Below are 15,647 nucleotides of genomic sequence, written 5' to 3' on the forward strand. Positions count from 1 at the left end.
TAAAGTCAATTATCATCAAAGGGAGTGAGTAACTGAACCCGAACTCAGTCCTTTAAGCCCCGTCCGGGAAAAGGAGCAGTGAAGCCATCAATGGATTTAAGGATGAAACTGCAGAATATCCCTCAAACTCTCAACCAAGTTTCCATAAAGGGACAGAAAACAATGCAATTGGTGTGGCCGTCATCTGTAAAGAGATGAGAAGCCTTAAGATAACAAAGAAGAAAGACAGGAAGTGCTCACTTTATTTATGATAAACTCAAGTCCATGGCAAGAAAGGAATTTATCCCATGTCAGTAGTTACTGCAAGGACTAATCATAGGCCTCCTGCTTTGAGTCCTGCATTCTGGTCACCAGATTACTCACAGGTTGCCAAGAGCCCATGAGCAAAGATGGGAAGTACTCCCCAGGTCTAGCATTCCTAAGCCTATTGAAAGGAAATGTCCCAAATAACTTGTTCACCTCATTGTTAGAGTCCGAATGTTTGCACGTCAACCTCCTGATCATCATGTCCTCTCCAAGTCACCTTCACAACAGATTGTTGGAGTCTTCCATCGCTCAAAACACCAGGTCTCACCCTATATTCACTTCTGCACCTTGTGGAATGCCTGAGTTGCAGGTAGATGTCCGCAGTGGCACTACCACTGCGTTGGAATAAAGTATGCTATGGCCTAAGAAGGTTGGAGGTCTAGAAGCACGGAGATGGATGGAGGAATCCATGTAATTCCCATCATTGGAAAAAACATCAAGAAAGCCACCAAGTAATTCTTCTGCCCACTGGGCTGATTACCCTAAATAGCTCAAAGGAGAAGAAGAGGCAAGAGCAGAAAGCAATCTTCAGTCACTAAACTAGATCCAAGTACTGTGGGAAGAGCCTATTTCAAAACTGGAGGTTGTTCCCTTATTTTATCAGGAGGGGAGAAAAGGGGCTGGGATATTGACCAGCTGTGGTCTGGGGCAAAGTAATAGAGAATGCTGAGACAACTTCGGCTTTATTCTTGTACCTCTGGCCCTGTCTCCCTCTTAAAGAAATCAAGCCTCCAATTCACTTATCATTACACACAAAACTTAGCCCCATAGAGGGTAAAACCTAAAAGAGACTATAGAACCAGAACCAAACTCCAGATTTTACAGATAAAAGTGAAGTCTCTAATTGTCACCATGGACACAGAGCTGGCGTTGAGACCAAGGTGTTCAAAATAGCAGACTTGTCCTTCAACAGACTTGGATTCCAAAATGTCTGGTATTTTGTAAATAATTAGTGTGTGAATTCTTTGATTTTAATCAAGGAAACAAGGTTGTAATACCTATAATCAGCATAAATCTATCCCCCATACCTTCCTCCATGTTCATTCCCTCTGCAGCTTTGTGCAGCTTAACAGGTCATAGCATTGGAGCTGTTTTCCAAAATTCCCTCAAGATGCGTATCCTATGGCACCAAGCCCTACAGCAGACATTCAGGCAACTAAAGTTCTGAGCATGCCCAGATGTCTACCCTGTGGCCATGTCTTCCGGTCAGCACCGGGCACCCTCTCCCAAAGCTGAAGAAAAGAACAAACTCACAGTTGAGGGACTGGGAATCTAAGGAGATCCCATGCCTTCCTCTAGCCTCCTAATCTAAGCTTTATCAGAGAAAGTGAATTCCAGCTCTGTTTTACCGTCTAAAGATGGCGGCCAGTGGCTGCATAGTTCTAAAAGATTCCGTAAGACTCTGGAGTTATAAGTTCCTCACAAAATAGGATTCCTCAGCAGTTTATTATAGCCCACCTACCCTGCTTCCAGAACACAGGGAACTGTGGAGCCCTGGAGCCTCTTGAAAGGTAATCAAGGGTTGAGCTGGGGCATAGAAGACCAAAGAGGAGATTGTAAGACAGGGCAGTGGATGCCCTCACCCCTGTTTCAACCACTGCCCCTAAGTAACAACTTAGCTAAGTGCAACATGGTATCCTGGGGTAGATCCTGGGACAGAAAGAAGGACAGTAGCAGAAAAACTGATTAAATCCAAACAAAGTCTGTAGTTTAGTTTACAATTTGCACCAATATTAATTTTATAGTGTTGACAAATGTACTATGGTCAGCAGTAGGGAAAACTGGGTGATGGGTATATGGGAACTCTCTACTGTCTTTGCAACTTTTCTGTAAATCTAAAATTACTCCAAAATAAAAATGTATTCATGAAAAATAGGAAACGGGAAAATCACATTTCTCAGGAATGGAATACAAACCTTCCTGCCTCGTTCTCCTCCAGATAACAGGAACATGGGTAACCTATTATTGGAATATTCTAAAAACAGCAAGAGAACAATCAGGTCCAGCCACTGGGCTCTGGCCACTGGACAGCCTGCATGGGACCCTCATCTTCTGATAGTTAGAATAACTTCTTCCCTGGTGCCTGGGTCTACTCAGGAACCTCATGTCTGAAACCACAGGGACAAGTCTGGTTAAGTCCTCTCCAAACAAGGTCAGCATCCCTCACGGACCAGTCTGTCCAGCTGCTTATCCTCTCCCAGGCAGTTAAGTAAGAGGGCAGGTCTCCCTACTCTTGCCCTCCGGAGAAAGGAACTAAGATTCTGAGGGCAGGCAACCACTTGCCCAGGTGGGGATGAAAGGAATTGTGAGGGACCCGCCCTCTTTGTGCTGTTTCCGGTTTCCAGGAGGGCAGCTCTTCAGCCCAAAGCTCCTTTGAAGAAACAACTTTTCTGATTGGTGCAGGATGAGCGTGCAGTCACATTCCTCCCGCATTCTGATGGGCATCTGCCTGCCTAAAGGGAGCAGAAATGAACAGCAAAATTTCCTCCCATGCATGGCAAAGCCTGCAGTATTCCCAGGATGCCATGCTAGAAAACCTGGGAATTCAGTATGAGAGACAACTCATTGTGGTCACACAGTGAGGCCACCATCCACAAGGGTTCTATTAGTATTCAAGTGCACATTATAATCTCCACCTGCCGGGCTTTTCTGTCTCAATGGACTCAGAGCTCAGAATCTGGGCAGGGAGGGGGGGTGCCAGTTACTGAGGGGGTCTCCCAGAAACCCCAACAAAGAGCAAGGGGCATGGCTGGCACCTTGGCACCTTGTGGTCCTGAAAGTCAATTGGCTTAAATTGCCTTCACTAGCTTTTAAAGGCAAAAGTAAATAACAAGTTATTTCATAGACCACTGGCTCTCCTCAACACACTGTCAGCCATTTGGCTTCCACCAAAGGGCCTCTCTCCACTTGAGGCCAAGGACTAATTGATTAATCGACAAGACTTTGATGGTCCCCGGGCTCTCAGCGCAGGTGACTCAGTAATCAGTCAACATTCTTGCTGGTCATGGCCTCAGAGGCCATCTGATTAAGCCTCAGCCCTGCTCTAACCTCAGGTCCTGATTTAACTAATCAGAGGGCTTCCCTCCCCGGCCTCAGTCTTTGGAGCTCTGTCTTATTCTCTAAGGACTGACATGGTAGGAAACTCATTTCCAGTATGCCAACAGGCCCTAAACATCTTTGGGATTCTCTTGAAAGCTATGAACCCTCAAAAACCAAAACACCCCACATGCAACATTGTTCATACAATTTCAGGAAGTCTTAGAGTTCCTGGGGCTCCTGAAGCCCTCGCTGGGACCCTCTACAGGCTGAGAGCCCGGGCTTTTAGTCAAGGACCTAACCCTGCTCTCAACAGCACTGGGTGGCTTCAGCTAGAATGTGGAATATGTTGTGAATCCCCCCTTAACCATCATGTGTTTGGAACAGAAGCTGCTCCAGTTATATTTCTTCCCTGTTTTGCTTCTGGATGTATTTTCTTACCTATTAACTTAGACTCCCTTTGATTTTGAACATACCCCTTTTCCCCGCCTATTCCACAGGATGTGTTTTCTTATGAGTATGCCTTTGCTGCTTTCCAGGGGGATGACCAAAGCACCAAGATGGCAGGTGAGGCCAAGCTCCCCGATTGATTACAAATGTCATGTGACACCCAGAATTTGCAATGAGAAGATGAAACCGCACCTCTCAGGATCTCCATGTTTGGGATGGGAGTAGCAATAGAAAGCAAGGACGCCTTGTCCTAATTTTCCTGCTAAATCATCAGACATGGGATAAAACACTGTTGGAATGGCATGTTGGAAGAGAAAGGAGTCTTTCTTCACCCATACTGTGGCAGAGGTTACCAGCTGCTCATTACAATTCACATTCTTCTCTCCTACTTGGGGACACAGCTACCTCCATTTCTCATCCTCCCTTGCAAAGAGTGAGGCCTTGTGGCTGGGTTCTTGCCATGAGAAGAAGTGACAGGCCCTGCTTCCAGGTCAGGCCCATTAACCTTGTGCATTCCTTCATGCCTGTTTCCCCCTCCAACTGGCTTGAATGGGGACGGGCACCTAGGGGACCAAGACATCACACAACAGAGGAGGATAGAGCTCCATCAGCCTGAATGACCACGTGGAGGAGGGCTATTCCTCCAACAAGTTCACCTGCTCACACTGTTACGTGACCTAGAAACAGACTTCTCTTTGTGTTGGAATCATTATATATTCTGCATCCGCTTGTTAGATCCTTTTGCCTGCCTTCACTAATACACTTAGGTAAGCCTTGTTTAGAATGCCCATTTTGGAATTGGGGAAGATATTTGTGCTTTAGTTCCAATAACAGTAACAGTAATTAATATTTATTGAGTGTTTATTATGCAAAGAGCTTTATATTTATTAATTCTTAATTCTTACAGGAAATGCTTGCGATCAGGGCTATTAGTGCCATTTTACAGTCTGGGGAGACAGAAGGTTTAAACCACTTGCCCAAGGTTATATAGGCAGGAACTACAGAAGCTGAGATTCAAACCCAGGTGGTATGGGTCCAAGAGCCTACACTTTTTATTACTGCCATGGGGCACCATGACATCCATAAAATCAAATATTCCACCAGCCAGATCAGCTTGTTTTAAATTATTCTCACATCCTAACAGTTACTCTTGTCATCTTTTCCAGGGGTTTCCAAGAATCCTGACCCAGAATCTCCACCTTAGAACCCAGGGCCTTGCTATCAGCTTTCAGACCTGCCTCATGTCCCCCATATATGTGTCTGCCTGGGCTTTGCCGTACTTTCCTCCTCATCTCCTGGACACTTGGCTCCACCTCCTCCCAAGACTCCCCTCTGACTTTAAGCAAGTCATCCCTGACTCAGACCAGCACTCGCTCCCTCCTCTAGATCCAGTCCCCAGATCTGCTTCTGCCTGCTTAGACAACGGATCCCCACGTCATCTCCAGAGACTCACCTCACCTAGCTGGGCATCCATTTGCCTGTCCAGGCTCCTCATGGTCTGGCCTAAACCACATCCTGACTAATTCCAAATTCCCATTCTGACTTCATTCATTCATGCACATTTTTACTGAGTGTCTACCAAGTCCTAGGCACCGTGCTGGGCACAAAGGACCGGAGGGTGAACAGCAAGGCACACGCCTGGCCCTTTGGATCAGTAGGATCAGAGCAGCGAGCCCCTCCAATCCCATCCCTCCTGGACCTCAGCCTATCGCCTCCCCTCCAAATCAAGACATCTGAAAATATTTCTATTCTGTTCTCGTCTTCAGGATGCTTGAAACTTTTTTAAATTCCAGATTTGACCTCTAATCCCTGAGTGTTATCTGATGTTCTGCAAAAGATAGAATGGCACCAGACGCCTGCCCTTGTCAAAGCCTGTTTAGAGGCAATCTCAGAAGGATCGAGTTGGTGACCCAAAGAGGAAAAGCTCTCCGTCACTGGGCAGAGTCTTAGGAGGAGAGAACAGATCACTCTCGCACTGTGGTACAGCAATGTTTGCTTTCTCTCTCTAAATATGTAACAGGAAATTAGGCAGTTCACCTCTGTAAATCGTTCACATTCCACTCATGCATGAGCCAGATGGTGCCTCTTTAAGAAATTAAAAATGATAAAGAAAGAAAGAAGGAGGAGTTTCTCTCTTCCTCTGCCTCTGCCCTCAGATATACGCTCTGGAATCTGTGCTAGATGGGTGAGCACAGACACATACACACACACACACACACACACACACACACACAGAGACCTGAATTATCTGCATTCAGCTATATTAGACACCAGAAACCAGCAAACTCCTAGGCCCAGGAGACTTCAGTAGCCTCCAGTAGTAGAGGGGCGCTAACCTGTGCTGGGAGTCAGCTTGCAGACAGAATCCTTCATGTTCTTGCTATCTAATAAATCGCTGCCTTCCCCCAGAGCCTCAGCCGGTGGACCAAACAAAACTGTCTTTCATAAGTCACCTGAACGTGGACTCAGCTCTAAGATTCAAAGCGGGACCAGATACACGCTGACCAGAAGAACAAGTGAGGACGGAAGCACCATATCTCTACCTAAGTGGAAAATTTGGGGAGGAAATTTTCCAGAGGTGGTCAGCTAAAAGACCCTCCTCTTTGGGGGCAGCCACACGATCCCAGTTCATTTTCCAGGGATCAGGAGGTCCCTCTCTCTGACCTCTCTCTAATATCTGAAAATAAGATTATCCCTGGAGTTCTTCCGCCTTGGTGGGAAAGGAACTAAGGAAGATAATATAAACAAAAGTTTATCCAGTAGGTAGCATACTCCAGGCTTTTTCTTTAAACAAATGAACTTGTCTAACATCAAAATAACTATGTTGTGAGACTATGTTTGTCCTCATTTTAAAATTGGGACAATGAAATAGAGGTTAGAGAAAGTGCATTGAGGTCCCATGGCTGCTAATGATGCTAGGACGTCAACACAGATAGGATTAGGCCCACATACAGGGCTCCTTTGTCACCGTGATGTCTTCCAATATGGATAAGAAGACTTCAAGGTTCATTATGGATGTGACCTCAGGCAAATCTATTTCCGCCTTTTGTTTTATGGAAAATGAAGGAGGGGGAGCTGTGTATACACTAGGAGATTGTGAGCAACTGAACATTAAGATATGCTACAAGCTGCTCTTTGAAAATGGAGAGTATACGATCAACTCACCATCAGTGGAATATGCAGTTTTCCAGTGGTGCCCTGTGTTTTTACTGCAATAGCTATCCTTTTGATTTCATACTTCCTTGAGACCAAAGACATCCATTTTCGAGCTAGCTGGCCTCAGCTTAAACCTGGCTGAGAACTCATGAAAAAGGAACTGTGGATACCTAGAGTAAGGACATTTTCTCACCTCACTCTCCCTTTCTTAAATTCCAATCTGCCTTGGAGCCCATAGAAATGAGACAGATTTACTCCTTGCAGCTCTCCAAGGAGTAAAGAGCAACAGTTCACAGTTACAAAGCAGTATCACTTGGAAATGTGATCTTTTTTTTTCTCTTTAAAATCAGAATCGAGAAATAATAAATGCACTCCTTGAAGCAAGTTTGAAAGCCGAGTCTACACACATTCTGATCAGATATTGTTTCCCAAGACCCTGGTGAAGCCAGTAGAGACCAGATTGGCATAATCAAACATCTGCCTCACACAGAAAACAATGATCCATCCCTTGCTTTCATCAACCCAACATAAATCCGAGCTCAGCCAGACAGGCCAGCAAACCCCATTACACAGAGTGCAAAGGCAATTAAATGGTGCCAGCTCCGGCTAGACTCAAGAAATCTATGACCCATGGGCCTTTAGTAACAACACCAATGCCTCTCTTGGAAATGACTGAAAAAATTGGTCTAGATGCTAAAGAAAGATTCCACTTTGCTATTTCCTGGCAGGTCTGCCCTGGCCATCAGTCTGTGGCTGCATCATGCTCCCTTTTCCATATCTGGGGATGTTGGACAGGGCAGGTGGCTCAAGAAATTGCCTAGTTTGCTGCAGACATTCTAATTTCCCCACTATTTGGTCTATTCTGCCTCAAATTTTCCCATGATGGTGTATCATCTGCCATCCTTTGGTTTTACTATGAGCACGTCACTTTCTAGCCATAAAAGCATGTCTCAAACATTCTGTTTTTCTCCAGGCCACAGCTGAAATGAAGTGTCTTGAGTGACCAGTTTTAATATCTGGGTCTTCTTGCTTAGGCAAAGCCAGTAGGAGCATCCAGATAGAACTGATCTGCGGATGCCAACCCCAAACTCGCAGCCGCTTGGTCTACCAGGCTCAGGCCAAAGGAACAATTCTATCTGGACTCCTTGATCATCCATTTCCCACAAAGATGAGACAAATGGCTACCACACCCCTCAACCCCCAAAACATTATTCCACCCTCTCCTTGTACCACCTATCCAACTCCTCACCCATTCAATGTCCCCAAAGTACATTTCTCATATTTTTGAGGCATTTGCTTCCCAGTCAGCTTGCAGAAGTTATCCCATCTCTGTATCTCAGGTTGCACCCATACTTCCCCTTTTTGAGATAAATGACACTCGCGCCCACTCGTCCTTTCCCTGGCAATAATATGGCAATAATAACACTGTCAGAAACCACTGAATGATCCATGGCAAGGGCATCCCCAAAGACTAAAGGAAAAGATAATTCTGTGGGCCAAATAAGACGTCTGTTAATGTATGGTACACAACTGTATAGAAGTAAAATTGAATGTGATGTCTCCTCTCATCATCAGAAAGCTTTTTCAAACACCAACCCACACCTCACTCCAAAGCTGGCAATGATAACACACTTTCTTGCCTCATCTTTCCTAAGCTGTTGGGATAATTCTGTTTAGCAACAGATTAATTATTTTTGCAACTTCACTTTGGGTTCTGGCTTCTCATCAAGATCTACCTTAGAAGACGAGATAAGCCTACATGGTCATCAGATAAGTTCCAAGAAGAAAATGCGTTGTGGGTGAGGCTGGACTGGGGACTGAGTTGGAAGATCTTAAAATGTAGCACCAAGTTGAGCTTATCTATGTGTGCATTTGGGTGTACACATATATATATGAGTCTGTTTGCATGAAGAATGAATACTGATGCAGGTGGGAACATAAGGCCTATGTCATTGCAATGTAAGGATGCAATTGGGTTAAATGTCCAAGAGAAAGGGAGGAGCGAGCTATCAAGAGAATAGTAAACAGGTATGTCAAGATGCAGGAGAGGCCAAAGGCTAACCATGGAGCATGTGTCTGGGCATGGGTGTGTATATGTGTATGCTTTGGAGTGACAGGGTTAATGGACAATGACAAAGACATGTGAGCAAGGCGCTAGTCTGCCGTGGGTCCTGCAGCTGGAGAAGCCACCTTACCCTGTAGTAATCGGTGCTGTAGACGTCTCTGGACATGCCGAAGTCTCCGATCTTCACCAGCAGATTGGCTCCGACCAGGCAGTTCCTGGTGGCCAGGTCCCGGTGCACAAAGTGCTGGGAAGCCAGGTACACCATGCCCGAGGCAATCTGGCTGGCGATGTGGAGCATCTGGGAGAGTCCCAGCTCGCCTTTCGCCTGGCGCGGCTGCCCATCCACGAGGATCATAGCATCTGGCCCATGGGCCCTGTGAGGGGTCGGGGGAGAAGACAGGGGACAGAGAGAATTCAGGAGATCAAGGGGAATCGCTTTCTCAACTCCCTGATCACTGGGATGCACCACAGACAGGAATAAAATCTCCCTTCTCAGCCTACCTATGGCCTATTTCAATCCATCCAAATTATGTTATTTGAGTGTGGACATGGGTAAAATGTTACAACCAGATTCCCAACTAAGGTGACGCAGACATGCTCTGATGGGTCAGAGTATAAACTGACTCTTTTAAATATTTTACTGCTCTCTGGGGTTTTTCAGGGTCTAGATGCCTAGTATAGAATGACTAATAAAACAACTAACCTGACAGAGCCCTTGCAATGTTCCAAACTCTAAGGATCTTAAACACATTAATTCACTTAAATCTCCCACTCCAATTTTGAGATAAGGAAACTGAGGCACAGATCACCTGGCCAAAGTCCCAGAAGTCCCAATGTGGCCATATGGGTAATCAGGAGGCAGACTGAAACCAGACAAGTGGCTCTAGAGGAGACCTTTAATCTTTAAGGAGCATCAAGAGGGCCCGTCAAACAGATTCCCGGGCCCTGCCCCCTAGGATTCTGATTTTCTAGGCAGAGCCCGATTATTTGCATTTCCGACAAGCTCCCAGTGTGATGCTGCTGGTTGGCAGTCCACACCCTGGGTAGCAAGACTTGAGTCTACACTTCTAACCTCTCCACCATACTGTCTAGGACTGGGTAACTTCTGTTGGTGGCAGGGCAGGATGGAAAGACTCTGTGACCTTGAAGCAGAAGCCCCGGGAGCCCCAGCACCCGCTCCATCCCAAATCAAGGCCCAGATTTGTTATTCTAACACCTTTCTCTGTCATATGGGTCACTTTTAGTGTTCACTCTTTTCTCCAGAAAGCGCAATGAGCCGTACCCACACCCAGGGCCCTTATTTACGAAGTTGTGGGCCAAGGAGCCCTGGTGTACAGCAAGGCCTTGGCCTGTTTTACTGCTTCTCCAATTTCTACTGAAAGGCGCCATTAAATATGAACACAGTCATTTTATCATCTCCTGTGGGCTCTGTCTACCTGACCCCTCCGAAAGAGGGCTACTGCTCAGCTCCCAAGACAGCGGGATCACCGGGGCAAGCCTGCACTCCTGTCTACTGGGGAAGGCACCACAGCCTGCCCTCAAAACCTGGGAGATACAGGAGCAGGAACAGCCTTCGACTCTCTTTCTTCCTCTTCTCTTATATTGGCGCAACAGTGGTACAGAGAGGCACCCAGGAACTCTCTGTAGCCCTGATGGTGGCACTTGAGGCTGAAGGTACTGCTAAATCCATTCAGAGAGCATGGTGGAAAATACAGCATGTCCCTCTGACCCCAGGGGAAGGGAAGCAGGGAGAGGAAGACCCTGAATATTCAGAAAGGGTGTCGCCTGTGTTAGAAACTACCGTGGTTCACAGTTCTGATAAAATAATAATTGTAAAAATTTTAATAGTAACTACCATCGACTAAACACCTCGCTACATGGAAAACTCGTCTAGGTATTATACATATATATTTAATGTTTGTCATTTAATGCTCTTAACAACAAACCTGGGAAGCAGTTATGAACAGTCTTGATTCCTGGGAGAGAGAATTAAGGTTGAAAACTTGTTCCAGGTTACATCGCTAAGATACGACAAATTCAGAGCGTGAACCCAAGTCTGTCTTATGATAAGGACTGAGTTCTCTGGGAAAGGAATAAATTTCATTGTGAAATCAAGTTTTAGAAGGTTTAGAACATTCTACAGATACTTTCAATTCCTTTAGGGACATTTTTGGAAATCCAGTTCATAAGAAGCATTCACTATTTGCTACCAATCCTTTCCATTTCTCCCTTAAAACCACAGCCTCCTGTGGAATGTCCCCCTTCAAGGAGATGCTCATCAGTTTTTGGTGAGTGTGCTAGAGTGTTCCATAATCTACATATGGACTCTGAAAATCTCATGGAATTCAATGAGAGTCAATAAGTTTCAAGGACCACACGCTATGTCAAGGGTCTGATTTTTCAACCTGCTTCCTGGGACCCTGAATTCCACAGACCCTCACACATGGCTGCCCCCTCCACATCTGGGCACTACTTGGAGGTGGCAGATGTGGGAGGCAGGGAAGTGCTAACTCTGCTGTAGTGGTGAGATGCTGCTTTCTCTGGGCAAGGGAGAGCTCCCCCTCAACCCCATCCGGAACTTCTGGTTGGGGTTCCCGTCTCTTACCAGTTCCATCAAGAACATCTCAAAGTCCAGATGATCTTGTTCCAGGTTTGGGGAAACTCTTCTTACAACAAATCCAATCTTTCTAGAACAATGCTCTCCAATAGAACTTTCTATTGATAGAAATGTCCTATACTGCACTGCCCAATATGGTCACATGTGACTACTGAGCACTTGAAATGTGGCTAGTGTGACCGAGGAACTGGATTTTTAAGTTTTATTTAAGTTATGTAAATTTAAATTCAAATTTCCGTATGTGGCCACGGTACTGGACAGCACAGTTCTACATTTATCCAAGGAAAATCCACTCTTTTTTTTCAACCATCTCTATCTCCTGATGAATTTGTGAACTTCTGCCTTCTTACTCCTCATCAAAAAGTCTCTAGCAAGCAGGTTTCCAGGAGGGGTATGAGGTATTAGCCTCACTTTGCAGCACTGAGGAGTGTAAGGCACAAAATGGGAAAGCTATTCACATGATCCAGGGGAAGGATGCCCCTAGAATCTAGGAGTTGGAAGCTATAGGCTGGCAGGCCCTCTGGGCTCCCTCCTTGGATTCATTCCAGACCCTGCTCTTTTTCTCAGTCTACTTGGGATCAGGAAGGAGAGCACAGGTTACTTGTCATAGCATCCTCAACTTTTTCTCCCTAGAAATCAGGGACAAAGGCCTGATGTAGAAGAACGAAAGGCTACTTCTCATTTCGAATCCCCAGACTTGTGTTCAGAGGGGCACTAGGACTTCTGGCTCCAGAGAGAACCCCCAGGGTCCGGTAGGGCTGGGTTGGAGAGTAGAGGTAAGGACAGCGATCCTCGCTCACCTGAGGAACTTGTTCAGGTCTCCATGCTTCATGTACTCAAAGACCATGATGAGGGGGTCCCCATCGCCACACACCCCATAGAACTTGACAATGTGCTCATGCTGCAGGTTGGTGAGCAGCTCGGCCTCCCTCTGGAAATCCTTCCTGGCAGCCAAGGTGGGATCCTTCAGGGCCTGAAACAATGCAGGACATGTTTTTTAGCAACCAGAAGGCAGGGGTGTGTCTGGTTCCCTCCCAGGAAGAAAGCTGGTGCCGATAATAATGACACTGCTGGTTCCCAACAAATGAGATTCTAATCAGGGTTTAAAGAGCATGAGGCTAAGACACAGTAGCCAGGCCTGACTCCTTCGTCCTTCAGCATTTTCATCCCTGTAGAAACAGAAATCAACTTTCTGAAACCCACGACCCATCCACCAGCCAGTGATTTCAAACCATGTTCATCTCAGAGCCCTAGGCTTCTTCAGAGATTAGTGTGAACGCAGAGAGAGGGGGCAGGGAGATGGAAGGCCTGACAAAGGCCCCTTCCCACGTTTCCTTGAAGAAATGGTCCCACCTCTAAACTAAACAGTGGGAGAACCACTGTCCCAGTTGCTTTCACTATGTAAACCAGACTGTGCCCATAGCCCATCAGAAATCAGGCAGACAGTGTAATAAAGTCTTCTTGCCTTTTCTATTCCTTGATTTTAGATCGTGAAGGAGTGTATACTTGCACAGAAATGTGACCGCTTTGGCTTCTAGAAGGCTCTGGTGTTCTCCTAGTAGGGGTGAAGGGAGCACTGGGGGGAAATGGGGCTGCAGCGATGGGAATGGCAGTTAACAGGCAGAAGCCTGAGGATCACCCAAGACCAGGACCAGGTAAAGGACCACAAAGTCTCAGGGTAGGAGGGGAAGATGGGCATCTGGTGGCCACAGAAATGTCACAACTCAACCCCCATGGGAGTGGGAGGCCCTGGTGTGAGGGAAGAGCACCAGACCAGACCACCTGCCCCCAGGCCCAGGAAGATAAATGGAAGAGCAATGGTAGGAGGGGTGTCAGCTGTGAATGTGGATGTTCCAGCACCAGAGGGGGATGGCAAGACCAAAGTGGAAGACATCCATCACCTCCGATGGACCTTGGATAGGGCACTGCTGTGGGAACGGGTCCCTCTCTGCAGGAGGAGCAGCCAGGCAGGTGTGCTCACACATTTCTCTAGCTTACCACCCTCCCCATGAGGTCAGAAGGCAGGGGCCAACCATCCAGGTGCCTCAAATGACACTGTTTAGTAACCTCAATAGACACAACACAAGGCAATGAAGGTGGGGTGTGCAGTTTGCGCGCCATTTTCAAGTTAGCGGAAATCCAGACAGACAGGAGACTGGTTTGCATTCTCTCTGCCAGGCATCTGGACTTTCTGGTTATTTAGGCAGACGGACCTCCCCTGTAGTTCATGCTACTACTGAAAGGCCTCCCTAGTCAGAGAACTTTCTCTTTCCCCCACAACTCCCATCAGCTGAAATCCACATGGCTGCCTTGGCTTAGAGCACGGAAGGAATGAGAATATGCAAAAATTGTATCTAGTCATCAGCATACAGTAGACATAATGGATTCTTAGCATTAAAAGGGCCCCAGATAGCATCTGCTTCCACCTGCTCATTTCTGAAGTTGGAGAAACTGAGGCCCAGCCCTGCCCAGGGATCAGCACACATTCGTACATCTTAAATGACAGCAGCTTAGAGTTAAACTGGACCCCAGACACCTCCTGGTGACCCAGAGTTCAATGGCAATGGCTCTAGGGCCATCAAGAGGGCCACAGTCTCTTAGCCAGAGATCAAAACCCACTCCCACTTCAACCAGCGCCACCTTTCATTCTTTTCAAAATTTGGAGGTTTCACCAAAAAAGTGTTTGAGTAAATGACTCTACTGCTGACAAAAATGCTGGAAGCTATCTAATGTAGCTTTCCCATTTTACAGCTGAGAAAACTGAGGTCCAGAATGGGGAAGCAACTTGCCAAAGATCACACAAGAAGTAGAGGCTTGAGTCTGGAGCCCAGGACACCTTCCTCCCCAGCACACCTACTTGAATTAATTTATCAGATGAATAACTCTCTAGGCAGGTCTCCAAGGGAATGGTGGGTGCAGAAGCTAAAGACATGAAAGGGCAGAGGAGAGGGTGGGAAAGAAGAGGAGTATGAGCAGCTGGCAGAGCAGGTGGACCCAGCGAGGAAGCCAGGTTTGTAAGGCAGTCCAAGGGCACAGGAAAGTGGGAGATCCACTGACCCACGGCTGATTTTCACCAGTTCTAATCCTATGGGCTTATTGGGATGCTACCCCATAATAAAGGAATAGGCTGCCATGGGTCCACCTGTCAGAATCAAGACATTTGCAAAGCCTTCTTCCTACGAGTGGAGGAAGGCAGGGAGTCATCAAGAGAAGGCGCTTTCCTGGGTGACCCAGCTCCCAGCTGCAGCCCTGAGCTGCATGGGCTGGGCCATGGGTATAGGATGACTGCCAGTGATTTATTTATTTTCACGAAGAACAAGAAGGTAAAGAAAAAAAATGGAACCCAGCATGGGTGGGATGGGAGAATACAAAGATTTATGTGAACACTGGATTTATGAGAGGGAAAAGTAGATCAAATTTGAGGCCAGCCAAATGGCCTCTCTCCATCTCTGTAAATCATTCTCCTGCACAGTCCGGAAGCCAATGGCAGCCATTGGCTATTTCCGTTCTCAGCTCTCACGCAGTGCCAGCCAGCATCCCCAAGGTTGGCTCCCCACACCGCGAGGCAGATATGAGTTCCTCATTTGGGAGATGGGGCACAAAGCCACTGCTGCCTCTTCTAGCTTTCCCACATCCTTTATCCTGCCAGTTCTCTTTCCACCATCACAATGGGTTTTCCAGCTCCTGGGTCAAACCTGAAGTTCCTATGCAACTGGCAAAGGGTCAAGTGCAGAACTGGGGTTCAGAGCTGCAAGTGGCCCCAAACCCCAGGGATTGATGCAATTGGACCAGAGATGATAGAAAGAGAATAATAAAGAGGAAAATCAGCTCAGAGATTCTCTTGCCCCTCTCAATGGAGCCAACATCCAACACGTTCTTTGGAGCTGGGAAACTTCAACATGGGTCCCCAGTCAGTGGATGGGAGGCACAGGGAGATGGGTCTTGCCAAGGGGTCTCTGAAGCCCTTCCAGTGGTATCCATAGAACAAAGAGGAGAGCAGGAATTCTGGCCCCCTGG

At 46.8% G+C, this 15,647-nt stretch overlaps 1 protein-coding gene across 6 annotated transcripts in view; it reads right to left on the reverse strand.

Annotated features, from left to right (window-relative positions):
* The window catches only part of NTRK3 (neurotrophic receptor tyrosine kinase 3), a 382,792-nt gene that overhangs the window by 57,443 nt on the left and 309,702 nt on the right, over positions 1–15,647 (reverse strand). For all 6 annotated transcript variants that reach the window (XM_046654146.1, XM_046654145.1, XM_046654143.1 and 3 more), the window contains 2 exons: positions 12,431–12,603; positions 9,144–9,387 (listed from right to left, as the gene is read on the reverse strand). In XM_046654146.1, coding sequence (XP_046510102.1) covers positions 9,144–9,387; positions 12,431–12,603 — 417 coding nt within the window. The remainder of the gene's footprint in view (positions 1–9,143; positions 9,388–12,430; positions 12,604–15,647) is intronic.

The sequence above is a fragment of the Equus quagga genome, chromosome 2 (assembly GCF_021613505.1).
Source record: "Equus quagga isolate Etosha38 chromosome 2, UCLA_HA_Equagga_1.0, whole genome shotgun sequence".
NCBI lineage: Eukaryota > Metazoa > Chordata > Mammalia > Perissodactyla > Equidae > Equus > Equus quagga.